The 26,791-nt window shown below is 50.3% G+C and overlaps 3 protein-coding genes and 1 long non-coding RNA gene across 6 annotated transcripts; 3 read left to right on the plus strand and 1 right to left on the minus strand.

Moving 5' to 3' along the window:
• Positions 1-3: 3 nt before the first annotated feature.
• On the minus strand, positions 4-21,836 carry LOC149744575 (uncharacterized). 2 transcript variants are annotated; one of them, XR_016390848.1, is made up of 5 exons: positions 21,703-21,836; positions 10,206-21,579; positions 2,006-9,072; positions 890-1,298; positions 4-396 (listed from the first exon to the last, which is right to left on the minus strand). It is a non-coding gene; the product is annotated as an uncharacterized LOC149744575 (long non-coding RNA). The 2 variants fall into 2 exon arrangements; XR_016390847.1 differs by having other exon boundaries at positions 2,006-21,579.
• On the plus strand, positions 1,879-5,946 carry KLK10 (kallikrein related peptidase 10). 2 transcript variants are annotated; one of them, XM_022584888.3, is made up of 6 exons: positions 1,879-1,985; positions 2,456-2,560; positions 3,267-3,450; positions 4,165-4,436; positions 4,624-4,757; positions 5,308-5,946. In XM_022584888.3, exons 2-6 carry the CDS (start codon positions 2,470-2,472, stop codon positions 5,458-5,460), a joined length of 834 nt encoding a protein of 277 aa, XP_022440596.1. In that variant the 5' UTR covers positions 1,879-1,985; positions 2,456-2,469; the 3' UTR covers positions 5,461-5,946. The 2 variants fall into 2 exon arrangements, with proteins under 2 accessions (XP_022440596.1, XP_030617192.1); XM_030761332.2 differs by lacking the exon at positions 1,879-1,985 and adding an exon at positions 1,998-2,135.
• Positions 7,831-15,738, plus strand: LOC111181106 (kallikrein-9). The gene is made up of 5 exons (XM_022586186.3): positions 7,831-10,304; positions 10,480-10,636; positions 13,105-13,370; positions 14,455-14,591; positions 15,005-15,738. Exons 1-5 carry the CDS (start codon positions 10,262-10,264, stop codon positions 15,155-15,157), a joined length of 756 nt encoding a protein of 251 aa, XP_022441894.2. The 5' UTR covers positions 7,831-10,261; the 3' UTR covers positions 15,158-15,738.
• LOC149744576 (kallikrein-8-like) lies at positions 15,833-25,970 on the plus strand. Its single transcript, XM_089902217.1, is given in 4 exon segments — positions 15,833-17,292; positions 17,780-17,939; positions 18,144-18,406; positions 20,249-25,970. Coding segments are annotated over 4 exon segments (642 nt in total). The 5' UTR covers positions 15,833-17,222; the 3' UTR covers positions 20,398-25,970.
• Positions 25,971-26,791: the final 821 nt, after the last annotated feature.

Consider the following 26,791-nt stretch of genomic DNA (forward strand, 5'->3'; position numbering starts at 1 on the left):
AGTCTCAAACACAATTCCTGGCACACACCAAGGTTTCAGTAAATATTTACTAAACAAATGAATCTTTTGAATGCTTACTACGTGCCAGACCCTGGTCCAAGGGCTTTTAAATGTATCGACTGACGTAATCTTCACAAAACCCTACAAGGTTGGTACTATTATTATTATACCCATTTTGCAGCTGAGGAAACTGAGGCACAGAGAAACGAAGTCACCCGTTCACGATCACAGAGCCAGCAAGTAGAAAAGCAAGGAATCTGAAGCAAGGTGATTTCTTAACTGACAAGCAATACTACCTTGATTAAGGCTCCATTCCTTGGGACTTCCCTGGTGGCGCAGTGGTTAAGAATCTGTCTGCCAATGCAGGGGGTACGGGTTCAAGCCTGCGTTCGAGCCCTGGTGTAATGAAGACCCAATGCAGCCAAAAATAAATAATTTTTTTTAAAAAAGAATCCTTTCCTTATCTGTAAAATCGTGCATGCTAAAGTATGATAGTACACAAAGTCAGTCAGCCTGCACACAGCTAAGACCCAATAAAAGGGAGCTATCATTGTTTTCTTTCCAACCTCTGCAATAGGTAATAGGTAGTTCATCAAGACCTGAGCAGGTCAGTACAGTAGCCACTAACCATACATGGCTATTTAAATTAAAACTGCCTAAAATCAGAAATGTAATTCTTCATCTAGAGGGGTGGTATAGGGAGGGTGGGAGGGAGACGCAAGAGGGAATGGATATGGGGATATATGTATATGTATAGCCGATTCACTTTGTTATACAGTAGAAACTAACACACCATTGTAAAGTAACTAAACTCCAATAACGATGTTAAAAATATAAAAAAAATTTTTTTAATTAAAAAAAATAAATGTAATTCCTCAGTTGCACTCACCACATATCAAAAGCTCTATAGCCACACGTGGCTGGTGGCTACTGCGTTGGATAGCACAAACGGAGCATTTCCATCACGGCGGAAAGTTCAACTGAACGGCGCTGTGCTGGACAACCTCTAGAGTTAACTGACTCCTCGCTGGAGAAGATGCTTCACAAATAGTCCAGAGCTCGGGGTCTCTTCTGATGTTCTGCTCACCTTGCAGGGGAGGTAGTGGGCATGAGCAGTTAAGAGCCCAGAGCTGGAACTGGGCCTCTGGGTTGTTAAATAGACTTGCTGTGTGACCTCCTGTCAGTCACTGCCCTCTCTGAGCCTCCCATTCCTCACCTGAAATGAGGGAGCTGGCTGAAGTGACACTGATGCCCCTTGTAGCTTTTGGTCTCCTGTGATTCACGGGCCTGTGTGTCACCTGGAGACATGAAGAGGGCAGGAAGTATGTGAAGTGACCACACATGGGCTAGTTGCTGGGACACACGACGCTGCTCTGGCCGTGGATGAGGGCTCAAGCACAGAGCATCCCTCTGGGTCTGCATCTTCCTCTTCCCTCTCTGTGTTTTCTTTCCCTTGTTTGTGTGCATCTCTTGTTCCTACTCTTTCCTTCGATCTACCTTATCTCTCTGCCTCCCTCTTTCAGGGTCAGCATTCTGGCTTTTCTCATTATGCCACTCTAGGCGTGCACGTCCCTGTTTGTTTATTTTCCTCTCTCTCGCTTACAACCATCGGTCTCCGACACTATCCCCGCGACCCCCGCGGCCCCTGGGAATGTGGCACCCTCTTTCCCCATCTGCGAAGACTTCTTGGAACAGGGACCTGGGGAATCTCCATGAAATCCATCTCTAAAAAGGGTGTTTCGGGCACTGGGAGAAGCCTGTATTCCCGGGCCCCTCCCAGAGCAGGAATCTGGGGCCCAGGTTGGGTGCCAGCCTCACCCAGGGTATAATTAGGGAGAGGGAAAGGGAGGAGGTAAATCCCTGGGGGGAGGGTGGGGAAAAGGGCTCTTCGGGGTTAAAAGGGAGGGCCTGAAAGGGGTCCCTGGGCAGAGGATTCCGGCGGCCCACACGGCAGGACTGAGGCACTTCCCCTCCACGACTCCCAGGTGAGCGGCATGCACCTCACCTTGGTTGGGGTGGGTCGAGAGAGCACAGGTGGGGACTCTCGGGTAGCGGGCAGGAGACTTGTTCCAGCCTTAGTTTCCTTATCTACGGGACGCACTTCGGAGCCTCGAATCCCCAGCCCACCTGTGAAGGTAGGCGAAACCCGAAGCGCTGAGAGGCTGGCAGCCGGGACAGCCCCGGCCAGGAGAGCGCTCCCCTCGGGCGTAGGGAGAGCAGGACGCCAGAGCGGCGTCATTAGGGTATTTGCGCCCATTACGCCTGTTCAGGCCCTGATCGCCCGTCTGCCCACCCCTGCGTTTGTCGGCCGCAAGTTAAACGGGTCCCCGCGGGCTGGGGTGGCCCAGGATGGGCGGACGGGCGTGGCAGGCTGGGGTCTCTGACCCGGCAAGGGCTGGGGTCTCTGACCCGGCAAGTGTTTTGAACCGTCCCCCGCCCACCCCCACCCCCCCAGCCTAGGTCCTGGCCATGAGACCCTCACACCTCCACCTCTCCGCCGCCTCCGGCCCTTGGGGCCTCGAGAACCTTCTGCTGGCGCTACTGATGGCGCAACTCTGGGGTGAGGCCGGGGACAGGGCTCGGCGGGAGGCGCCGGACACCGGGGGCGATGGCAGAGTGGGCTCTTATCACCGAGCCCCGCACACTTCTCCTCCCCTTGGGACCCCAGCACTCACCCACAGATCCGGAGAAGTCCCGCCCCAAGTCAGACCCGCCCCTCTTCTAGCTCCGCCCTAGGTATCCCGCCCCCTTCACTCTTCCGAGATCCGTACTCCCCCTTTCTCCTCGCCGCGTCCTTTCCCCGCCCCTTCTTACTTCGCCCGATTTTACCCCAAGTCTTGCCTTAAGAGCCCTCTGCCCTCACCCCTTCTTCCGGCGAGTTGCGTTATTCCCACCACTACTTTCACCCACCAGGAGCTGCTTTCTATCCCCGCCCCTTTCCGCCCCGCCCACCTTAGTCCCGCCCCCTTCTGCCCCGCCTTGTTGCGTTCCTGACCTCTTCAAGTTCTCTGCAGCGTCCCTGCTCCTCCAGACGCAACCTGTTAGGTCTCCTTACTCCATTCTTAACCCCGCCTCCTTGCCCTTTCACGCCGTTCTTCTCCGCCCACTTCCATTCAGTTCCTTCAGGATCCCCAATTTCCACATACACTCTCGGGTTCAGGCTGTGCCCCCCCGAAGCCCCGTCCCATGGCCCCACTCGGATCCCACACCCAGTGCTTGCCCTGCTGTCCTGCCTGCTCTGATCTCCACCTCCTTCCTTTCTCCAGTCGCGGAGGCTCTGCTGCTCCCCGGAAACGACACGCACTCGCGCTCCGTGGCCTCCGGCGCCCCTTGCCCTTACAGGTCGCAGCCCTGGCAGGTGTCCCTCTTCAATGGCTTCTGGTTCCACTGCGCCGGCGTCCTGGTGGACAGGAGTTGGGTGCTCACGGCTGCGCACTGCGGGAACAATAAGTAGGGAGAGCTGCTTAGGGACGCTACGGAGGGGCTGTGGAGGCAGGCCCCGGGGAGGGGGCGGGAAGGACTGGGGTACTTGAGGGTATGGAACTAACAGCTCGATGTGGGGTGGGTCCTGGAGGGCTTCCTGTAGGAGGAGAGGTGGGCTTGTGCTGTGGCCACGAGGGGGCAGTGTGGTCTTTCTCAGAGTTTCTGGGCCCATCCAGAGCCACTGACCAGCTGATTCTGCTAGGGTTCCATTTAGGTGTAGATAGTTGTTTGCAGCAGACAGAAGCCAGGATCTGGTGTGGTTAGGACTTCAGAACTAAAAGAAATTGTTCATCTCATGGGTCCCCACTGAGGGAGGAAGAAAAGGGTAGGTTTACCAAGGTAGACCCTCTGCCCTCAATTCCTGCAGAACTTAGGGACCCAAACACCTGATCGTGGTTCCCCATGTCCCCCCAGATCAGGTCTCCAGCTCCCTTCTCCCCTACCCACTCCTCCCTCAGACCCAGGAGTCTGGGTCCCCAGCCCTCTCCTCCATCAGATCCAAGAACTAGGCCTCCAGCCCCTCCTCCCTCAGACCCAGGAGTCCCAGCCCCCAGGCCCCTCCCCTGCCAGGACCCAAGTGTCTATCCCCACCCCACTGCCTGTACCCTCCTTCCCAGGGACTCAGGCTTCAGTTCCAGTCTCAGTGAAGGCTTTGCATCCATAAGACTCTTCCCTCCCCAGGCCTCTGTGGGCTCGAGTTGGGGATGACCACCTGCTGCTTCTCCAGGGAGAGCAGATCCGCAGGACCTCTCTTCCTATTATCCACCCCAAGTACAAGGGCTCGGGCCCCAACCTGCCCAGGCGAACAGATGAGCATGACCTCATGCTGCTGCATCTGACCTGGCCCGTTGTGCTGGGGCCTCGAATCCATCCTCTACGCCTGCCCTATCGCTGTGCCCAGCCCGGAGACCAGTGCCAGGTCGCCGGCTGGGGCACCACAGCCTCCCGAAGAGGCAAGAGCTGGGGGCCCTGGGGCCTGTATCTTGGGGAAGGAGGACGAGGGGCCTGGACTCCTGGGCCTGAGGGAGGGGCATTTGGGAGCCTGAGGCCTGTGTTGGGAACAGTCTGGGTATCTGGGCTCCTGGATCCTGGAGGATTGGGGGCCGGACCCCAGGATTACCTGATGTTTTCTCCCATCAGTGAAGTACAACAAGCGCCTGAGTTGCTCCCGTGTCTCTATCCTGAGCCCTGAAGAGTGTGACGTCTTCTATCCTGGCGTGGTCACCAACAACATGATATGTGCAGGACTCAGCAAGGGTCAGGACCCCTGCCTGGTAGGAACTGGCCAGAGAGGGTCTCTGACTCATGGGAGCAGCATAGGGAGGTTATGGGAAAACAGACATCCCCAACCCCATAGCCACTCCCAGCCCAATTTCATCCCCACGTCCAGCATTATCCCATTCCTACCCCAACATCAACCCCATGTCCAACTCTACCTCCTTGGGTCCACCTTCTCATGCCCAACCCTGTCCCCAAGTCTACTTTCAAGCCAATCCCCAGCCCTAACCCCCTTCCCACCCCATCCTCAACCACATTCCCATCCTCAAGCCGTGCCTAATCCCCTACCTCAGCCCTATCTCTAGATCCAGCTCCATCCCTCACCTACCAAGAACTACAATCCCAGCTCCATCGACTCTCCATTCTCATCCCCCACCCAATGCCCCCAAACCCCAAGTCCAACTCCATCACAACCCCACCCCACCCCCAACCCCAACCCAGCTCCAACCCTACCCAACACCTCCCTTCCCCATCACTACCCCAGCCCCCAAGTGGCAGCCTTTCCACTGGTGTATTTATTTGATCTCTCCTTCCTCCCACCCCCAGAGTGACTCAGGTGGCCCTCTGGTCTGTGACGAGACCCTTCAGGGCATCCTTTCATGGGGCGTTTACCCCTGCGGCTCTGCTCAGCATCCAGCTGTCTACACTGAGATCTGCAAATACCGCGACTGGATAGAGAAAACCATCGGCTCCAAGTGACCCAAAGGCCCTGCAGCTGCTTCACCATCTGCCCTCTTCCTCCTTCCTCCCCTCCTTCCCCCGCAGAAAGCTGGACTCTCCCCCTGCCCCACTCAAACTTCTGTCACCCATCCACACCTATTAACATCTCTTGTCTTCCCTCATGCCTCCTGCCCACTGCTGCTCTCTGCCCGCATTGAAGCCAAGATGCAGAACGTGGTGGCAAAATTTTGTTCATGAGAAACGAGGAAGCCGGTGGTCACTAGTCTCTGAGAGAAGTTATCAATCACCCAACCTGGCTTCCTCCACCACTCCCTGATGTGTGACCTTGGGCAAGCCAAGCGTCTTCTCTGAGCCTCAGTTTCCTCACCTGGAAAATGGGAACAATGAAGTGTGTACTCATAAACGTGTTATGAAGAGACTATAACGTGTGTAGATTGTTATGGTAATTGTCATGCAAAGTACTAACACAGTGGGTAGTGAGTTCTGATTAAATGGCAACAGGTCCTGGTGGGAATGTGTGGATTTTGTGTCCTGGGGAGAAAAGCACAGGGGTACCCTACCATCCCAACCCCCCATACCATCCCCATCCCCATCCCTCAGGGCTGATGGGAGAATTACATTCCTCACCCTCCTGTCAAGTTCCATGAAGCACCTCTTAACCACTTCCTTCTTCCCTCCCACTGTTTCCCATGTCTGAGTCTACCCAACTCCTGTTCCTCCTATTCCAGGAGGAACTGGGCTGTCTCTGAGTCATCTGGTACCTTCTGTGCCTTCCTGGGGCCACTGGAACTCAAGGAACCTCACCCTGCATCCATCTCAGCCTCTAAGACCAGAAGACCTCACCCCACTTCAGTTGCTAAGTTTATGCAAAGAAGCCCTCTGAAATTTAGAGGAAATTTTTTGGTTTCTTTGTTAGATCCGTCCCCATCTCCTCACCTACTACCGGCTCCAATTCCAGCTCTACCACGTCTCCATTCTCATTCCCTGATCCAACACCCAGACACCCTAAGTCCAACTCCATCCCCACCCCCATCCCAAATTGGCTTTGAAATTTTGTCCTGAAAATTGGGAGGAGGGCTTCTTTCCTGTCCCTGAAACTGTCCCTGTGTAGATATTCCCATGCTAGGGGCTATTATACACAAAATCCAGGCAAAGCTAACAGAAGTTTCAGTGTCTCCACTTAGCCCAGACTTTGGAGTGGCAACATAAGCAGAACACGTGCACAGTAGAAGTTTTCCTTCCAGCACAGGTTGTTTTGTCCACTTGCACACCCCTCCCCTTTTTTTTTTTTTTGGCGAGGCTTGTGGGATTTTAGTTCCCCGACCAGGGATCAAACCCGGGCCCTTGGCAGTGAGAGCACGGAGTCCTAACTACTTCCCTGTTTCCCCTTTCAAACACCAACTTATTTATTTATTTATTTTAAAATACAGTATTTCAGTTTCATTTTATTTTATTTTTTTTTTAATATTTAAATATTTATTTATTTGTTTATGGCTGTGTTGGGTCTTCGTTGCTGTGTGTGGGCTTTCTTCAGTTGCTGTGAGCAGGGGGTACTCTTCGTTGCGCAGGCTTCTCATTCCAGTGGCTTCTCTTGTTGCGGAGCATGGGCTCTAGGCGCGCGGGCTTTAGTAGTTGTGGCTCGTGGGCTCAGTAGTTGTGGCACGTAGGCTTTAGAGTGCAGGCTCAGTAGTTGTGGCGCACGGGCGTAGTTGCTCTGTGGCATGTGGGATCTTCCCAGACCAAGGCTCAGACCCATGTCCCCTGCACTGGCAGGTGGATTCTTAACCATTGGGCCACCAGGGAAGCCCACACCAATTTATTGAGCACCTGTTGTATGGCAGTCCCGGTGCTGGGCGCTGGGAACACAGTGGTGACCACAAGGTCCCTGCCCCACAGAGCCCACAGGAGATCGGGGCACAGGCTTTGAGCAGAGACTACACAGCTCTCTTCCGCTGACTATCCCCCCACTCCTATTAGCACACCCAGGAAACATCAGTCAGGCTTATCAGCTGAGTTCATTATGCAAGAATCAGAAGCGAAGTAGGTGGGAGCTCAAAAATTCGATTCATTTTTAAAGGTAATTCACCCATTCCTTTAGTCACATCATAAATGTTTACTGAGCCATGTCCTATGCCAGGTCTTAGAGATGAATCAGAGTGAGCCCTACCTTCAAGAAGCTGCTAGTCAGGTCAGGAAGCCTTACATTCTTGTCATTTGGGTCTCCATTTAAAGGTCACTTCTTCAAGGAGGCCTTCCAGGATTGCCCTGGCGAAAGGGGTGTCCCCCTGTACTCCTCCTCCCTGGCCACTAATCCATTGCTCTGTTTATTTCTTTTGCAGCACATGTTATAGCAAAAATGATCTCATTTATCTGTTTACTCCATAATGGTCTGTCCCCTACTTCCCCTCACCCAGTCAATGTGGGCGGGGACTCTGATTTATTCACTGTGGTTTTCTAAGCACCTGGTCTGATGCTTGACACACAGAAGGCATTTAACACATTGTTGAATTAACAAATAACACAAATTGATCAGTGTTGCAACAGAAGGAGGCATAGGGTGCCCCAAGAGGGCCTAAGGACTCCTCCTGAAGGAATCGGGGAAGGCTTCTCAGGTGAGGGGATATAGGCACGGGGTTTTAAAGGATCAGTAGGAGTTCACCAGGAAGAAAATATATTTCTGTAACTCACTGTGTGACTTGAGCAAAAAACTTGAATGCTCTCTCTACCACAGTTATCCCCACTATGAAATAGAGATTGGTTAGACTCTTGTGAGAATTAAATGAGAAAGCATACATGAAATGTTTAGCCAACTGCCTGGCACAGAGTAAACAGTCAATAAAGTTAGCAATCAAAATGTTCTATAGGGCTTCCCTGGTGGCGCAGTGGTTGAGAGTCCGCCTGCCGATGCAGGGGACATGGGTTCGTGCCCCGGTCCGGGAAGATCCCACATGCCGTGGAGTGGCTAGGCCCATGAGCCATGGCCACTGAGCCTGCATGTCCGGAGCCTGTGCTCCGCAACAGGAGAGGCCACAACAGTGAGAGCCCCATGTATCTCAAAAAAAAAAAAAAAAAGTTCTATAAAGCAGTTAGTATGGCACTTAGCACATAGTGGGTATTTAGTCCCTGGTCTCGAGGACTTCTCAGTCTGCAGAGGGTATAAGGCAACTGCAGCCATGGATAATATGTATTATGATGGTGGCAGTGCAGGGCTCTATAGGTGAGGGACAAACATATTTATTGAATGCCTACCACAGTTGTAAGTGCTTCATATGTGTTAATTCACATAATCCTCCCACAACCCCAGTTATTATTGCTACTTAATAGATGGAGCAACTGAGAGATGTCCAGTGACTTGCGCAAGGTCACACACTTAATAATTACCAGCATTGAGGTTTGGACCCACATGGTCCAGTTCCACAGTCCATGCTCCAAACCACTAAATCATGGTGAGTTGTACACATTCAAGGGGAGCCCAGACCCAGCCTGATAACCAGGCTTACAGCAACAGAAAGTGGAAGAAGCCTGGAAGTGCCCAGGCTGGAAAAGATGGACTCTGCCTGGAGAAATCAGAGAAGGCTTCCTGGAGGAAGGGGCATTTAGGTTGGATCTTGAAGAATGAGTTGGAGTTCACTGGAAAAAGAAAGATGTGGAGAAAGACATTCACTCATTCAATTATCATGTCCTGAGACCCCCCCCCCCCAATGATCCCAGCCCTGAACAGGATGATGTGAGGGACACAGAGATGAGTCAGATCTGGGCTTGGCCCTCCAAGGGCTGCCCATCTGGTGAGAAGGAGGGATGGGGGGAGAGGCAGGAAAGATGAGGTGATGGGAAGGACAGTGGAGGGGAGGAGATGGGTGGAAAAAAACAAGACCATGTTCTCAGGACTTAGCCAAGCTATGGTGGCATTAAGAGAATGGGAAAAGTGCTTAGTTCCACCTAGGTTGGGCACCTGGATCCTTGGAGTGGTGAGGATGTGAAAAAGGAAGTAGGTTATGACAAGAATGAGTTAACCCAGCTGCAACCATGCTAGGAGGGGCCTCTGTCCTCACGGAAAGGGGCCCAAACCCCCAGTGCAGGGAGGGTTCTGTGGGTGTGTACACATGTACAGCTCTCTTTGCAGTCTCTGCCACTCCAGACAGTGTTTCTGTCTCTCTTTCCTTATCTCATCCTGCATCCTTCAATGTCTTTATCTCTCTGTTTTGTTTTGTTTTTCTTTCTCCCTCTTTCCCTGCCTCCCCCCATCCTGCCTTCTTGCTTGCCTTTTTGCTCTGAGTCCTGACTCTTTCTCCCACTCCTTGCCTGATTTCTGGGAGGTCCTTCTATGTAAACCTCCAGCCTGCCCAGTGCCTTGGTCCCAGCCCACTGCAGCTACATTCAAGATAAACTTGCTTCCACCCCAGGACTCCACTTTAGGGATCTTCCTCCTTTCCCTCTTCCTCCTCCAGGCCACAGAATATCCTGTATGTAGATGCTGTAACCAGAAGTCAGGGTTACTTTGGGCTCCTCCCTCTGGTGAACCCCAGAAGGACTATACAACCCAGAGCCCCTCCTCCATTTAGCAGGATCCCTGAGCCCCTCCCCCCATTTAGCGGGATTCCCTGATGCTGCAGGCCACCAGCTCATCCTGACAAGTGGTCTCTCTGTGCTGTCTTCCTTCCCAAGGCCCCCAGGGAGGACGCTTCCCCCTCCCCCTGGAGTACTTCCCAGCCCAGATTAATCACCGGGGCGGCCCCAGGGAGGAGGAATATAGTATGATTTACCGTAAAGAAGCACGGACTTGGAGAGCAGGCTCGAGGACCAAAGCACCCTGGAGGTCATGAGGCTGGGATTCATCTGTGCTCTGCTTTCTCTCCTGGAAGGTGAAGTTCCTGCCGTTCTGCCATCATGCTGCCCCTCCATGGCCCCCCGGCGCCCCTCTACCATGCTCTTTGTCGCCCAGGCGCCCACTCCTGCCCTCTAGGCATCCCAGCATCTGTCCGCAGCCCGCCCAACCTGGCTCTTCACCAACCCTTCTGCCTCTCACCCCCACCCCAGGGCAAAGCTGGGCAGACACCCGAGCCATCGGGGGCAAGGAATGCCACCCCAACTCGCAGCCCTGGCAGGTCGGGCTCTTCTTCCTCACCCAAATCTTCTGCGGGGCGACCCTCATCAATGACCGCTGGCTGCTGACAGCTGCCCACTGCCGCAAGCCGTGAGTGACCTGGGCGGGCCACTCTGGTGGGGGGCTGGAGGTCAGGAAAGGGAGAGAGGGCAAGGAGCCTCGAAGAGGAGGGAGGGAGCTGTGGGCAGGAAGAGCTGAGCCTCCATTTCTGTTCCCCAAAGTTCAACTCTTTAGAATGACAAAATGCCCACTCTCCAAATCCTAGCGTCCAAAAGAATCTGTTGCTAAGAGTGTAAGATTTGCAACGTAGACTCTTAGAAGCCTAGACTCTGACCCAGAAAAATCCAGAGTTGTAGAATCCTAAAATCTTGGATCCAGGAGATGTTACATTAGCTTCACTAAATTGTAGAATCCTGGATTCAGAGACTGGTAGACTCTGAGAAGCCTGGAGCAGCGCTGTCCAATGGAAATATAGCCCCAATCACAGAGGAAAGTTTTAAGTTTTCTAGTAGACACATTAAAAAGGTAAAAAAGAAATGAGTAAAATTAATTTCAATAATAGATTTAACTTGCCATCTCAAAATATTATTTCAACATGTAATTATCAATTTTTAAATATTTATGAATGACATAGTTTAGTCTTTTTTTTTTATACTAAGCCTTCGAAATCAGACATGTATTTTACAAGTACGGCATAGCTCAATTTGGACTAGCCACATTTCAAGTGCTCAATAGTTGTGCTGGATAGCGCAACCCTAGAATCTTAGATTCAAACTGTTCTAGCTAGGTTCACTGAGCACAGAAGATCACAGTCTTAGAATCCCTGAATTACAGTACCCTAGAATACTGTGATCCGTAGAATTCTAGAATCTTGAACCAAGAGAATTCTAGAAGCTTCTATTCATACATGTCTAGAATCTGGTGGATTTAGTATCCCAGCATGCTATCATTCAAGATTTCTAAAATCCCCAAAGTTTTAACCAAGAGAATTCAAGAGTTTCAAACTATTGGAACCCTAATCCTTACATTTCTAAAATCAAAGATTTCTAGAATTCTAGAATGATGAAATTCTTGCCTTATTATCCCAGAATATTAGAATTCTAGGTTCTTTGTTTCCTAGATTTCATTCAGATAATTTAAAAATCCTAGACATTTACTTATTTAATTTTGGCTGAGCCAGGTCTTGGTTGAGGAGGTATGCGGGATCTTCGTTGCACCATGAGGGATCTTTTTTTTTTTTTTTTTTAGTTGCAGCATGCAAACTCTTAGCTGTGGCATGCACGTGGGATCTAGTTCCCTGACCAGGGATCAAACCTGGGACCCCTGCACTGTGAGCGTGGAGTCTTAGCCACTGGACCATCAGGGAAGTCCCCCAAATCCTAGACTTTTTGATCCAGAGAAATCGAAAACGTTAGAATCTCGAATTCATAAGATTCTAGAACTTGAGCCTCATAGAATTCTGAAATCGTGGATTCCTAAGGTGTTAGAATCTTAGAATTCTAGAATCTTAGATTCTGGGCATTCTAACAGAATTCTAGAATCTACCTGATGCAGAAATCCTTTTTATATTATCTGGGGAAAGGAGCCATCCCTCCTGTTTGAAGTTCTTCCCTCTAGGAATGAAGCACAGAGGCTATACAGGATGCTGTGTGAGAATTTCCCATCATGCATCACTCTATGCTGGAGCCTCTTTTAGCTCAGGCCTGTACATCAGGCTAGGAAAACAATGTTCAGATTTCAGCCCCAAAGACAAAGAAAGGGAGAAGCCGAAATATGGAGGTACAAGAGATTCAGGAACAGGGACAAGTTGGGGCTGGGAGGTGGGGTTGGGACTGGTTTCCCAGACACAGAACCAAGGCAACAAGGTGACAGAGAGGGAAAAGGTAGAAATAACACCTCATACTCCTCAAACCCTGAGTTCTCAGTCATTAGTCTCGTCCCTAATGTCAGAGTCAGAGTCTGGGGGACGGACATATAGACCCCTTGAGGGTCCCCAGCTATCCAGGGCATGAACCCAGAGCAGAACAAGTGGAGTTGGACTGGGACTGCAGTGAGAGGGCTTGAGGCCAGACCTCAGGAAGAAAGGCATTGAGAGATGAGGGATTTGGCAGACAGGAAAAGCCTGAGCCTACAGATGACCCCAACTTGGGGTTTTTCCATATCCCACCCCTTCCATACACACACACCGAAACACAGAGAGCCACTCCCTACGGAAACCACCAGACCTGTGAGGGCGGGGGCGGGGGGTCTGTGTTTGGGTGGTAGGTGGAGCCTCCACCTGTCTCCATGGTTCCAGGGGACTCAGGTCACCACTAAGGCTCCAGGTGGGGCAGAGAGGAAGGTGGTTTACTTGACATGGGGCTAGGAAGAGGTGTGAGCTTTTGGGGAGAGGTACAAAGTTAGAGGCAGACAAAGAGATGGAGTAGGAAGCAGGGGCCCAGAGAGGGTGTGTGGCTTGTGGAGAGTCACACAGCATCCTGGTGGACAGAAGAAAGAGGACAGGGGCTGAGAAGACACCTCACCTTATCCCACCTTGACCTCTGGGACCTGCCCAACAGGTTTCTGTGGGTCCGACTCGGGGAGCACCACCTCTGGAAATGGGAGGGTACAGAGCAGCTGTTCCAGGCCACAGACTTCTTCCCTCATCCTGGGTTCAACCAGGACCTCAGTGCCCACGACCACAATGATGACATCATGCTGATTCGTCTGCCCAGGAAGGCATTACTGGGACCTGCCGTGCAGCCCCTCAAACTCAGCCGGACCTGCGTCTCCCCAGGCACCCAGTGCCTAATCTCAGGCTGGGGGGCCACATCCAGTCCTAAGGGTACAGCCTTGTCCACCACACACACCCTATGTTTCATGCCAGGGCTCTGAATCCCCTCTCTTTTTCTGTCTCTGCTTTTTCATCTCTATGTTCTATCTATCTATCCATATATTTCATCAGATCTAAATGCTATAAATTATAAGATGCATCATTATTCTACAACCCGCTAAAAACGAGAAAAGGAAAAAAGGTCCCATCTATCCTTGTATGACATCATTTACTGGAAGGCACATCCTGACTTCAGAGATGTTTAAATGTGAAAATATATGCATCTTAGAATTGAAATAAGGTCTACGTCACTCAGAATCACAAATCAGCAAATCCATTAGTCAAACTTGGCCTCCCACAGCAGTACTGGTTTTCAAAATGTCTTGAAAAAAAAAAAAAAACCCTTCGTTTGCTGCTGCCAACATTTAAAACCTGAGAGATTTTACATCAAAGCCAAGTTTCTGGATTCGCTTGAAAAATTCAAGACTGGCAATGCTGGGTTCATATTTCTAAAATAATGACCATTGTTGGGCAGAATCAGTGGAGGCTGCCCCCTTCAAACAAGATACAGGTTCTGTGGTCCACTGCAGTTCACCCCAAGGGCTGCTGTTTCCCTACAAGGCCCCCTCCCCCCACTTTCCCTCTATTTCTATCTAGTCTCTCTAAATCTGTATCTCTGTCTCTGTCAGTGACCATCTCCCTATAAATGTCTCCTCCCCTTTATCTCACTGCTTTCTCCCTGGATATCTCTGGGTCTGTTTCTCCCTATTTCTTCATTTCCTCCTCTGAGAATCTCTTTCCCCTTAAGAGGTCTCTATCTCCTGCCAAGGTCCCTCTTTTTCTCTGGGTGAGGTATATGCGTATCTCTCCTTGTCTCTTGACTCTCTACGTCTCTCTCTCTCTCTCTCTTTGGCCCTCTCCCCATCGTATCCATCTGCTTCTCTTCCATGCTGTCATTCTGTTGCTTTGTCACCTTCTCTTGTTTTTGTCTTGGGAGTCTTATGCTGTGGCTCCGTGGGTCCATCTTAGGGAAGTGGGGGGGGGTGAGTGTGATGGAAACAGCTGTTGATCTTTTATGGACCTCCTTCCCCAACAGTGCAGTACCCACTCACGCTGCAGTGTGCCACCATTAGCATCCTGGAGCGCAAAGTCTGCCAACGGGCATATCCAGGCCACATCTTCTACCGCACGCTCTGTGCCGGCCTTTGGGAGGGCGGCCGGGGCCCCTGCCAGGTGAGACCTCCTCTGGGAAGGAGAGGGATGGGTATCCTGCGGGGATTCCAGGGTCCTGGGGGAGAAGGGAGTTGGGGCCCCAGACTTCCTGGATCAGAGCAAGGAAGGAGCTGGGAAACCTGGGTCGTGGGAGGGGGTGGGACCAGGGCCAGGATTCCTGGATCTAAAGGAGGAGGGGACTGGGGGTTGGGCTCTATGTCCTGGGGAAAGAGCTGTCCACAATGCTAGGTCCTAGGGGGAGGTGGGGGCTATGAGCTTTTACTCCTGGGTCTGAGGGAGGAGGGACTGGAGACCTGGACTCCTGGGTATTGTAGGAGGAGGGAAGCGGGAGCTTCCTGAGAGGGAGAAAGTGCCTTGTGTCATGTCCTGAGTAGACTGGCCTAACAGTTTCTCTGCTCTTCTTCTGCACACAGGGTGACTCTGGGGGCCCCCTGGTTTGCAATGGGGCCCTGGCAGGTGTGGTGTCTGGGGGCTCGGAGCCCTGCTCCAGACCCCAGCGCCCTGCTGTCTATACTAGTGTGTGCCACTACCTGGACTGGATTCGAAAAACCATGGAGGACAACTGAGACCTCGCATCTTAGAGGAAAGGAGGGTGGGCGCAGGGTGGGAGGGTTTGCAAGACTCCAGCCTCAATGGTCTCCGCCTTTGGCTTCGGCTGGTCTGGAGACGCCTTCTGGGTATTCAAGTTCCCAGCTTCCAGATATTCAGACCCTGGCCCCCGCGAACTATAGAGCCGCACCCCCTTGAGAGGAGAGACACCTTCGCCCCTCTTGGCCCCATATCTATGACGTCACCAGAACTGCCACAGCCCCCATGGAATGGCATCACCTTTGGCTCTACCGCAGTAAAGACATCCACTGAATAGCTCCTCCCTTCCGAGCTTTGGCCAATGAGATTTCCCCTCTGGACGCTACCCCTTGTGGCCACGCCTCCTTCGTCATAGATCCAGCCTCGTGACTTCACGGGAGGGTAGCTTCCCCCACGTGGAACTCAGGCAGTGTGTCTCTGCCCAGCTCTGGCCCGTTCTAGGCGTGTCCAGGGTTTGAATCCTGGCGGGGGCCTGACCGGGAGAAGTTGGGAGAGACTCTCTGTCCCCTCCGATCCAAGGGACGGAGAATTTTACATTAAACGTGAGGAGCCGCGCCTTCCTACTGCCTGTTTTGTGAGCTAAAGGATGGGGAACGGGTGGGCGGTGGAGGGCAGAGAGGGAACCACCACCGCGTTGCAATTCCCCATAAGCCCCGAGTAGGTCCTGCCTAAGTCTGTCTCCATCAGCCCTATTGCAGCAAGGCTCCTGGGTTCTGCTTGGGCTGGTCCCATCGCCCCCAGGGGAAGGGGAAACCAGGTCACAGCGCCTCCCAAACCTGCCTTTCCGGAATCTGCCAATCCGCCCTCAGAAGTCAGGACCAAGAAGACTGGCTTGTCTTCCATTCCAGGTTACTGACAGCCCCCTACTCCCACAAAAACCCAGGCTCCAAATTACTCCTTCCAAAAAGACTTAAGAATATAGCTGCCAGCCCCTCCTCCCTCAGACCTCAAATCCGGGCCTCCATCCCCCTCCTCCCTCAGACCCAGCAGTCCCGGGCCCCAGCCCCCTCCCCCCTCAGAGCCAGGAGTCTAGGTCCCCAGTCCCATCCTCCCTCAGCTCCAGGAGTCAGGGGCCCTCACCCCCTCTTTGCTCGGACCAGGATGTCCGGGCCCCCCAGCCATTTCTGTTTCAGACCCAGAAGTAAGCCCCTTCACTCCCGGACCTCAAGAGTTAGAGATTCCATAGTGGCTGTATCAATTTACAAGTATGGACACCAAGCGGGGAAGAGGGGAGGGTGGTGGGATGAACTGGAAGGTTGGGACTGACATATATATGCTAATATGTATAAAATAGATAACCAATGAGAACCTGCCGTATAGCACAGGGAACTCCACTTCGTTGTACAGTAGAAATTAACACAATATTGTAAAACAACTATACCCCAATTAAAAAAGAAAGTTAGAGATTCCAACCCCGCCTCCCTCAAGATTCTCCGTTCAGCCCCTGAGCCTCTCCTCACTCATAACCAGGGTTCCAGTTCCCTGCTGCTCCGCCGGCCCCCAAGTGGGAGGGGTTGGATTAGGAGACTGGTGGTCCCAGTTAAGAGGCTCCAGAATCTTGTACCAGGCAGGCAGAGCTGAAGTACGGGGTGCTCTTCCTCTGGATCCGAATCAGTAGGTAACCCCGCCCCCTGAGTTCTGTAAGGTGAGAGGCCAAAGTTCTCAGACACAGGCATCAGGCCCCTGAGCCCCCTCCTCCAGGGCCCAGGACCTCAGCCTCAGATCCCTTCCTCCTTTGAGGCCCAAGAATCCGCACCCCAGCCCCTGCTCTCCAAGACTGAGACGTCCCAGCTCCCAGTTCCCTTTCCCTTCAGACCCGGGCGTCTGGGGATTCCTTGGAATGTAGGAATCCAGCCCCTGAGCTCCCAGCTCCTCAGATTCAGGAATCTGGGGCCCCATCCCGTTCTTCAGAGCCAAGGATCTGGGTCCCCAGCCCCTTCCTCCAGCGGGACCCAGAAGAACTGCTCCAGAAGCTCTGCTTCCTCCCCAATCCCAAGATCCCTAGGATCTCAGCCCTGTCCTCCCTGTCTCCCGGACCCCACCATGGGACATCCCACAGCTGCTGCAGTCTGGATCTAGATGTTCCCGCTCTTGCTGTTGGAATCCCGGGCAGGTGGGGGGCGGAGGGGGGGCCCGGAAGTCATCCGTGGAGCACCTGAGCCTGTGGGAATTCCATGGTGGTGGCTAAGAGGGTGCATGTGGTGGCATGTGGGGAGATGGGAAGCACGCAATTACGTGTGGGAGCTTCTGAGGCATGGCTGGAGGCATGGGGCACGCGGCAGCAGGTAGGAATGTGTTGAGTTCTGCTGGTATGGCATGAGTGCACTAAGCCAGCAGGACTGCCTGCTTAGGGGCACAGATACACACAGGAGTATACGGGGCATGTGGACACATGCTCAGGTGTGTGACTCTGTGTGTGATGACTCATGGGCTTCCATGAGTGTACATGTGTATCTGTGTAGCAGCATGTGCAAGCTGGGAGGCAAACACCGGAGGGTGTGTGTGTGTGTGTGTGTGTATCCGTTTGAAACCACAGTGGTTTTCCTGGCCCCTGCACTGACCCAGTGGATGGTGATCCAACCCTCTCTCTCCTGCTGCAGGACACTTGAGAGCACAGGAGACCGAGGTGCTGGAGGGCCAGGAGTGCAGGCCCCATTACCAGCCCTGGCAGACGGCCTTTTTCCAGGGTGTCCAGCTAATATGTGGGGATGTTCTCATAGATGACAACTGTGTCCTCACAGCAGCCCACTGTAAAAAACTGTGAGTGGATTCCGGGGGCAGAGGTGGGCTGGAGCCTGGGGCAAGAGGGGGCAGGGGCTTTGCCTCAGGAGGTGAGAGCTGGGGACTGGGTCTCCTAGAATGGAGGTCTGAGAGAAGAGGGGACCTGGACTCCTGGGTCTTAGAGAGGAGGGGGCTGGGAGCCCTTATCCCTGCCTGGCTCCCGAACTACCCCCATCATTACAGGAAATACACAGTCTGCCTGGGAGATCACGGTCTGCAGAATAAGGATGGGTCAGAACAAGAAACGGCTGTGGCTCAGTCCATCCCACACCCCTGCTACAACAGCAGCAACAAGGACCACAACCATGATCTGATGCTCATTTGACCATGTGAACGGGCATCCCTGGGGCCCAAAGTGAAGCCCATCAACCTGGCAGATCACTGCCCTCAAGTTGGCCAGAAGTGCACCATCTCAAGCTGGAGCTCTGTCACCAGCCCCCAAGATAGTGGGAGGGAGAGGAGAAGCTGGTTGGCCCAGTGGACCCCAAGCCATTGGCAAAGCTTTGCCTGTAGAGTAGATAAAGAAAGGGAAGTGATTGTGATGTTGAAGTTCACGAGTGGTCCATGTTAGAAACCTTAAAGACCAGAATATTAACAGGAGTGGTGGGAGAAAGGAAGCAAATGAACAGATTGCTAACAGGGCTCAAAAAAGTGGATGGATGAATGAATGAGTGGATGGATGAATGCATCCCTCCTATAAGGTGGAGAGTTATGAGACCTTTTATGGGTACAGGATTTTACGTAGTCTTCACAACAGACTTAGGATACGTGGGCTCCTCGGTGGCCCAGGAAAACAGGCTCCCTCTTCTCCCTCCTGAACCCAAGATTCCTCGCCCCAGATCCCCTCACACCCAGGAGTCCAGGCCTTTCCTCCTCCAGGACTCACAGTCTAGGTCCCCAGCTCCCTCCTCGCTCTGGACCCACAAGTCTGGACCTCCATGGACGTCCTCCCTCTGGGGCTTCAGAGTTCAGGTAGCCCCTTGCTCTGCTTCACAGTGAAAAAACCGGGGCTCAGCTTCAAGAGGTGATGTGGTTCGTCAGGAAAGCAAAGTCACGATTCAGGTCCCTGCCTGTGACTCCTAAGAAGACAATGGGATGCTGTGGAAACCTAGCTGCTCATGAATCAGGCAGGTCATTTCAAACCATGGCTCTGCCCCTTTTCTCTGGGCAAGTCCCTTCCCACCTCTTGTCCTCACTTTCCTCCTCTACAAAACTGGGATAATTATCCAATAGACTTTTAAGCTCCATGAGGGCTCAGGTTATATCTATTTGCTTCATTGTGTGTTCCTAGTGCCCAGGGTGGTGACTGGTATATGGTATGTGTTCAATAAACATTTGTTGAAAGCATGCATGGATGAAAGAATGAAAGCATTCCTCCTTCAAAGAGCTGTTGTGAGGGTTAAATGAGATTGTGGGCCTGTACCTTCTGGCACATAGAGGTACCAGATAGAATTTTTTCCCTCTCAAGTCTATTCTTCAAAGGTTAATAAGAAAGATTAATTCCACTGTCAATCACCAATTCAACACTTATTTTGTGAGCATCTGATATGCCCCCAGGTACTGTAGTGTACAAAGCCTTATGGAGTTGCATGCTAGGTGGGGAAATAGACAATAAACAAATACATATAAAATGAAATATTAGGTACAGTCAAGTGCTATAATGGAATATCATGGGGGGAAGAGAATAGGGAGTGATGGAGATGTGGTGTTTTGGGGTTTTTTTAAGATTTTTTTTTTGATATGGACCATTTTTTTGAAAGTCTTTATTGAAGTTGTTACTTTATGTTTTGGTTTTTTTTGGCCCTGAGGCACGTGGGATCTTAGCTCCCCGACCAGGGATCAAACCCACACCCTCTGCATTGGAAGAAGTCTTAACTACCGGACTGCCAGGGAAGTCCCGAGATGTGTTGTTTTCATTAGAATAGTCAGGGAAGGCTTCTAGGAAGAGGTGATATTTGGAAGAAGTAGGATTTAGCTGAGATTGAAGACCTGGTGGTCTGGGAATGGAAAGATTAGAAAGGGTCAGAGGTGTCCCAAGGGGACACCTTAATTTGAAAATAACTCAGGGCAAGAAACGAAAGGTAAGGTCCAAAGGTCCTGCTTTAGGTGGAGAAAAAGAAACAGCAGGGGCCATGGCTTTGTTTCATGTGGTGAGAAGTGATGTGCCCTGTGAAGTGTGTCAGAAAACCCTGTGCAGCTGTGGATACACAGAAGGGAGGTTAGCTACAGACAGGGATGGAGGGGAAAGTGTTGCTGTCTCTGGGAACTTGCAACCTCTGCCCCCTCAGAGAATTTTCCTGACACCCTCAACTGCACAGAAGTAGAAATTATTCCTCAGAAGCAATGTGAAGATGCCTACCCTGGGCAAGTCACAGATACTATGGTCTGTGCAAATGAAAGCAGTGGGGCTGATACATGCCAGGTGAGTGACTTCTGAAACTCTCTTCTTCCCTCATTCGCCCTGTAGAGACTGGAGGCTTGGCAGTGGGGTGATCCCCAAGAGTCAGCACCCCTACCTCTACAGAGTGGGAAGCAGGTTCAGAGAAGGCACACTCTCCCTGCAGGTTACACAGCACAGGAATCAGAATAATTGAATTGTCCTTGTTGTTTTCTTGGAAACGCTTGTCTGCAGGGTGGGGTGCAGGGACAAGGTGGGGATTAAAGGGAGTGAGAGGATAAGTCCATGAAGGAAAGAGTCTGAGTCTAGAGGGTGCGCAAGCTCCCTGCCCTATTTCTCAGTGTCAGTGCCTGGAATTTGTGCTGACTTTACCGATGATCAGGTAGTCAGCTATTTTTCTTCGAGTCCTGACTGGGTGCCCTAGCATGATTGCTTTCTCCTATGATTGGTTCCTTGGGGAGCAGTGCTGTCTTCCCAGCTGGCCACGGAATGGCGCCATTGACTTCAATGCTCCCTCAGTGAGCTCCCCAACCCCAACGTGACACATCTTGAGATTTGCCATAGATATAACACTCTCTTTCCTATTGGCTGCAACTTCAGTCCTCACGGCTCCCCTTGGATTTGTCCCCTTCATGGAAGCCCCACCCCCTTTGCTTACGATTGGTCCCTTAGAGAAAGGGACAGCCGCTGCAGGGCAGCAAGATACCAGTTCTCAGGTGTGATCATGAGCTGGAAGATGAGTCATCTGGCAAAGGATCAGGACATAAGTCCGTGTGCAAAGGAAGTATGAAGCTGGGTGTCTGGGTGGGACTTAGGAACGGGACCAAACCCAAAGGGCACGAGAGGACTGGGGATTTGGGGCTCTCGTCAACGTGGGGGCATGCATCATTAATAACAAGCCTATGGGGTTCCGAGTTCATTTTTAGCCAAAAGAGATTCTGAGCATATGTGACAGTGTCCCAGGGAAACTTCCTTCTCAGATTGTGGGTTTGTACAATGGTTAGACTATGGGCGATCCTCAGCATTCGAATTCTGACCCTTCTGCCTCCTTGGCTGTTGATTTTGCACGAGGGTTCTAACTTCTTTTAAACTTCCCTTTTTTCATCTATAAAATGGGGAAGACAGTCCTCGCTTGGTCCCATGAGACGAATAGAGATGTGGTTTGCAGAGCATCCGACACATCACATAGTAGATGCGTAAGAAATGGAAGCTGCTTCATTCCTGGTAGGATGAGGTAAGGCAGCCAATATTATTTAATTCTTTCACTTGCCTTGAGAAGTAGATTTTGCTTTCCTCCACTTTAGAGAGGGGCAAAGTGAGGCTTGGAAAAATTAAATCACTTACCTGAGATCACGAGGAGGGCACCTAGGGTTGGTCAAACCTGGGTTTGTCTGACTTGTGAAGTCAAGTTCTTCCCATCACGCCCTGTGGCTGAATGGCTCAGGGAACAAGGAATGACTGGGTTGTTGACTGATCTGTGGATGACAGTGGTTTGCAAACTAGTATTTATTTAAGTACCTCCTACACTCCCTGGTTTGGGCTGGGTGCTTATAAAAACATCTTTGAACACCAGACACATTTCCTCTGCTTGTGAAGACAAGTGTTTAGCAATAAAGTCAGATTAAATAGTCAAGAACACAGAAGGACAGGGACTTTCCTGGTGGTGCAATGGTTAAGACTCCACACTCCCAATGCAGGGGGCCCAGGCTTGATCCCTGGCCCGGGAACTAGATCCCACATGCATGGCACAACTAAGGAGCCTGCCTGCTGCAACTAAGACCCAACACGACCAAAAAAACCCCACAACAACAGAAAGACAGATATGCCAGACTTCCCTGGTGGCACAGTGGATAAGAATCTGCCTGCCAACGCAGATTCTATCCCTGGTCCCTGGTTCTATCCCTGGTCCAGGAAGATCCCACATGCTGCGGAGTAACTAAGCCTGTGCGCCAAAACTACTGAGCCCACACGCCACAACTACTGAAGCCCACGCTCCTAGAGTCCATGCTCCACAACAAAGAGAAGCCACTGCAACGAGAAGCAGGAGCACCGCAATAAAGAGTAGCCCCTTCTCGCCACAACTAGAGAAAGTCTGCGCGCAGCAACAAAAACCCAACGCAGCCAAAATAAATAAAAAATTAAATCTTAGGGCTTCCCTGGTGGCGCAGGGGTTGAGAATCTGCCTGCCAATGCAGGGGACACGGGTTAAAGCCCTGGTCTGGGAAGATCCCACATGCCGCGGAGCAACTAGGCCCGTGCGCCACAACTACCGAGCCTGCGCGTCTGGAGCTTGTGCTCCGCGACAAGAGAGGCCGCGATAGTGAGAGGCCCGTGCACTGCGATGAAGAGTGGCCCCCCACTTGCCTCAACTAGAGAAAGCCCTCGCACAGAAAGGAAGACCCAACACAGCCATAAGTAAATTAATTAATTTTTAAAAATTAACTCTTAAAAAAAAAAAGACATATATGCCAAGCACAGCAGAAGAGACAGTCTGGTGATTTAGGAGTGGATAGCAGGGCTCCAGGGTAGTGTAGCTGCTTTCCTCTTTTTAACAGTATGCTGAGGAGGCAGAGGGCTGAAGAGAGAATCCAGGAAAGAAGATTTGGACAACAGATAACAGATTGGAAGTCTTGCCAAAATTCCTCTCTTTGGGAAGCCAGGAGGGAAAGATACAGATTGCTGGCTCACGGTGCTGTGAGGTCGAGTGGCCTAGCATCTGTCCCTACTTGATTTGGGAGCCCAAGTCGAGAGGGTTGACACACCTCATGGCCGGGGTCCCAGTGTGGAATTAGTGCGGGTCGGGATCCGAATTCTGGGGTCTGATTTGGGATTTGATGAGAGTAAGTGTCTCCGAAGTTTTGGGGACTTCACTTGAATTTAGTCAGTGTGGGGTCAACTGTAGGGTGTTAAGTGGTGAACTTTATTTTAGTGTGTGAAAGGAAGTACGGAGTCGGGTGGCGCATGGAGTTGGAAAAGTGAAGGTGGGGTGAGGGAAAGAGTTTGGCATGGAAATGGGATGGGATTTCATGTAGAAATCGGGCTGTAGGTGAGAGTAGGGCCGGGACTGGAGTCAGTGTTGAGACTGGTGTGATTGGCGCATGTGGTCAGGTTTGGGACAGAGGCTATGGTGACATTCAGTGTTTGGGTCAAGGTTGAGTTTGGGTTATGGTTAGGGATCCAGGGTTTGAGTCAAGAGTCAGGGTTAAGGTTGATGGAGGGGTGGAATCTAGCCTGAGTTGATATTTGGAGGCAGGAACTTGGTAGGAACTAGATTCCAAGTTGATGTAAAAGTTTAGAATTGGTCAAGGTTATAGCAGAATTCAGGGTTAGGATTGGGTACGACTTAAGGTTTCGGGTTAAAACTCATGCTTGCATCAATATTGGTGTTGAGCCTTTAGTATATGTGTCTTCTACCATCAGATACCAAGCTTGGTCAGAATTCAAAGTGAAACCTACGTGTTACCTTTTTAAATTTCTATAATTTGACTGTATCCTTTACCATCGTTAGTGGTGGATGAGAAGATAGATTACCATCTTTCAATATGCTTATTTATTCCGTTTCCCATACAACATTGTTTAGTTTTGGAATATGTGTCATGTGCTATTCAGGCTTATAATAAAATAATTGTATTATTAAAAAAAAAGATTGGTGTTGAGAATCGTGTCAAAGTAAGGATTGGAGTTAGAATTATGCATGAAGTCCCTGGATTCTCTCTTCAGCCCCTGCCTCCTCAGCATTCTGTTAAAAAAGAGTGAGGTCTTTTTCACTCTCTCATAGGCACTTGATCATATCCAGCCGTATCTTCTCAATGAATGGTACCACCATCCATCAAGCAAGAGACCTTGAAGCCTTAACATCTGTCTCCCTCACCACAACTTCCGTTCAATCCATCACCAAGCCCTGTTGATTATCCTAAATGCATCTTGAATCCATCCACTTATAACCATCTCCACCTCCCCAATGGCTTTATCCAAGTCATCATCTCTCATCTGAACAATAACAATAGTTTCCTCATGTCTCCACATCCCCTTAAAATCCCCTTAGTATAGCAGCTAGAAAACACAAATCTTGTTATGTCACTCCATCTCTCTGCTTGACCATCTGCGGTGTTTTGGCTTGGTCCACCAGCCACTTCTCTCCCCAGTCCCAGGAAGGCTTCCACCATTCCAGAGTTTACATCCAGAAGGGGCACCATCTTGAAGAAGAAGAAAAGAGAATTCTTCCGGCATCTCTTTTTGGAAATAAGAAAGCCTTTCCGAGAAGTGCCCCAGTGGTCTTCCCCTCATTCCTCATTGGACAGAACTGCATCACATGTTCATTTCTAAACCAATCGCTGGCAGGCAGAAATGGCTTCTCTGCTTGGTGCAGTAAAGTTTACAATCATGATGAGGGTAAAAGATTATCCAAACAAAATTGGGGCTCTGATGGAAAGACAGAAGGAATGAATGTTCGAGTAGGCAGCAATAATGTCTATTATGGGCCAAACTATGGGACAAAAATAGAGTTGGGGTAGGGGTCAGGACTGAGGTAAGATTTGGGCTCAGGGCTGAGGAACAAATCACACTTTGGGGGTCTGATTTAGAAGTTGGGGTCAATTCCGCTTTTAGGAACTTGCCTTCAAGTATAATGGTTCCCATCTCACTCAAGGTAAACACCAAAGTCCTACACTGATCTTTAAGGTCCTATGTCATCCTAGTCCTATTATCTCCCCGACCTCATTACCTGCCCTTGTCCCCCTGCTCATTCAGCTCCAGTCAAAAGGGTTCCCCCGCTAGAACATTCTAAGCATGCCCCTTGCCTAACTGACCTGCCCATTTGCTCTGCCTAGGACTCACTACCTCCAAGTAGCTACATGGATCAATCCACCATCTCCTTTAGGATTTTGTTCAAATGTCATGTTCATGTGGAATCTTCCTAATATTATAACCCCCGGGGTCCCTGAGAGTGGAGGAAACCAGTAACTCCCTATCCCTCTTCCCTGCTCTTTTTTTAAAATTTTATTTAAATCTTTTTATAAATTTTATTTATTTATTATTTAAATTTTTTAAAGTTTATTTTATTTATTTTAAATATTTATTTTATTTGAAGGTACACTATGACTCAGACAATCCCCACGATATTCTTTCTTGTTCCCAGGTTCTCCACATGACGTTTCTGCTTTTTTCCTTTTCAATGTACATTTCTCTCGGTCTTGTATTTTTAATGCAGAGCTTTTGCTTTGAAAAAGCACAAAGTGCGACAAAGCAAGTCGATACTGCCTAAAATATTAGATGTGAAAAATAATCATGGGTGACTGCTTGGTTTACCTTGAAAATATACTGAGAATAGAGTTCTACTTTCTGTTCATTATTAGTTGCAAGGTGACTCTGAAATAAATACAGGTCTGTTACTTTCTCATACAGTCTGGTGGTGTAACAAAGATGTTTTTTGACCTTCCGATGCATAACAGTAAGTTGCAGGCACATAGGAATTATAAAATATATTTATTAAATGATTGTTAAATGGCTGAATGGTGGCATTGATTTAAATACCCTCTTCCCTGCTTTTATTTTTCTCTGTAGTACTTACCAACATCTAACAAACTATATATTTTATATCTTTATTTTTGTATTCACAGTCTCCACCCACTAGAACAAGAGGCTGTATGAAGAAATTTTTGTCTGCTTTGCTGAGCACAGTGTCCCCAGGAACCAGAATAACTGCTGGCACAGAGTATATGCTCAGTAAATACTGCTTGCGTGAACACAATCAGCGAAGGTGAATGTACAAGGAAGCTCAACCCAGCATTATTATAATTAAAACTATCCCAAAATACTCCAATTTGAAACACACTACATAAGTCAGGGTACAACTATAGTATGGAATGTTATGCAACCATTAAGAAGGAAGGAGACCCATTGAAACACACTAAGAGGAGGGACTTCCCTGGTGGCTACTCTGAGCTTCCAATGTAGGGGGCCCGGGTTTGATCCCTGGTCAGGGAACTAGATCCCACACGCATGCCGCAACTAAAAGTTCACATGCCACAACTAAGGAGCCTGCCTGCCGCAACTAAGACCCAGCACAACGAAATAAATAAATGTTTCCAAATTTTTTTTAAATAGATAAATATACTAGGAGGAAAAATTGTTCAAGGTAATTTATAAAGAAAAAGTTTATATTAGATAATGTTTAGTACAGACGTTTTTGTTATAAATACATAATATGTATAGAAATCTCTGTATCACAGGAGAACAGAGACTATATTGATAAACGTAAGCATTTATCAGGGTGGAGTTAGGGAAAGCGTTTTCTTTTTCATTCATACCCTATATTACGTTCAAAAGACATGACTGGGTTCCAGCCTGAACAAATTATCACAAGCTCGTCAGAATTACGGTATGGGCTCTAGGTTATCCCTGAGAGGGGATTGGGGCAAGGAAGTGGCCCCAA

The sequence above is a fragment of the Delphinapterus leucas genome, chromosome 20, assembly GCF_059928025.1.
Source record: "Delphinapterus leucas isolate spDelLeu-1000000601 "Yukka" chromosome 20, BTC_Dleu_Yukka2, whole genome shotgun sequence".
Lineage (NCBI taxonomy): Eukaryota > Metazoa > Chordata > Mammalia > Artiodactyla > Monodontidae > Delphinapterus > Delphinapterus leucas.

Bases quoted from the DNA above. Each gene is read 5' to 3' on its own strand.
- KLK10 (XM_022584888.3), top strand. From the start codon at position 2,470: ATGAGACCCTCACACCTCCACCTCTCCGCCGCCTCCGGCCCTTGGGGC. The intron at 4,437-4,623 runs GCAAGAGCTGGG...TTCTCCCATCAG, and splicing joins CACCACAGCCTCCCGAAGAG to TGAAGTACAACAAGCGCCTG. The intron at 4,758-5,307 runs GTAGGAACTGGC...TCCCACCCCCAG, and splicing joins AGGGTCAGGACCCCTGCCTG to AGTGACTCAGGTGGCCCTCT.
- LOC111181106 (XM_022586186.3), top strand. From the start codon at position 10,262: ATGAGGCTGGGATTCATCTGTGCTCTGCTTTCTCTCCTGGAAG. The intron at 10,305-10,479 runs GTGAAGTTCCTG...CCCCCACCCCAG, and splicing joins TCTGCTTTCTCTCCTGGAAG to GGCAAAGCTGGGCAGACACC. The intron at 14,592-15,004 runs GTGAGACCTCCT...TTCTGCACACAG, and splicing joins GCGGCCGGGGCCCCTGCCAG to GGTGACTCTGGGGGCCCCCT.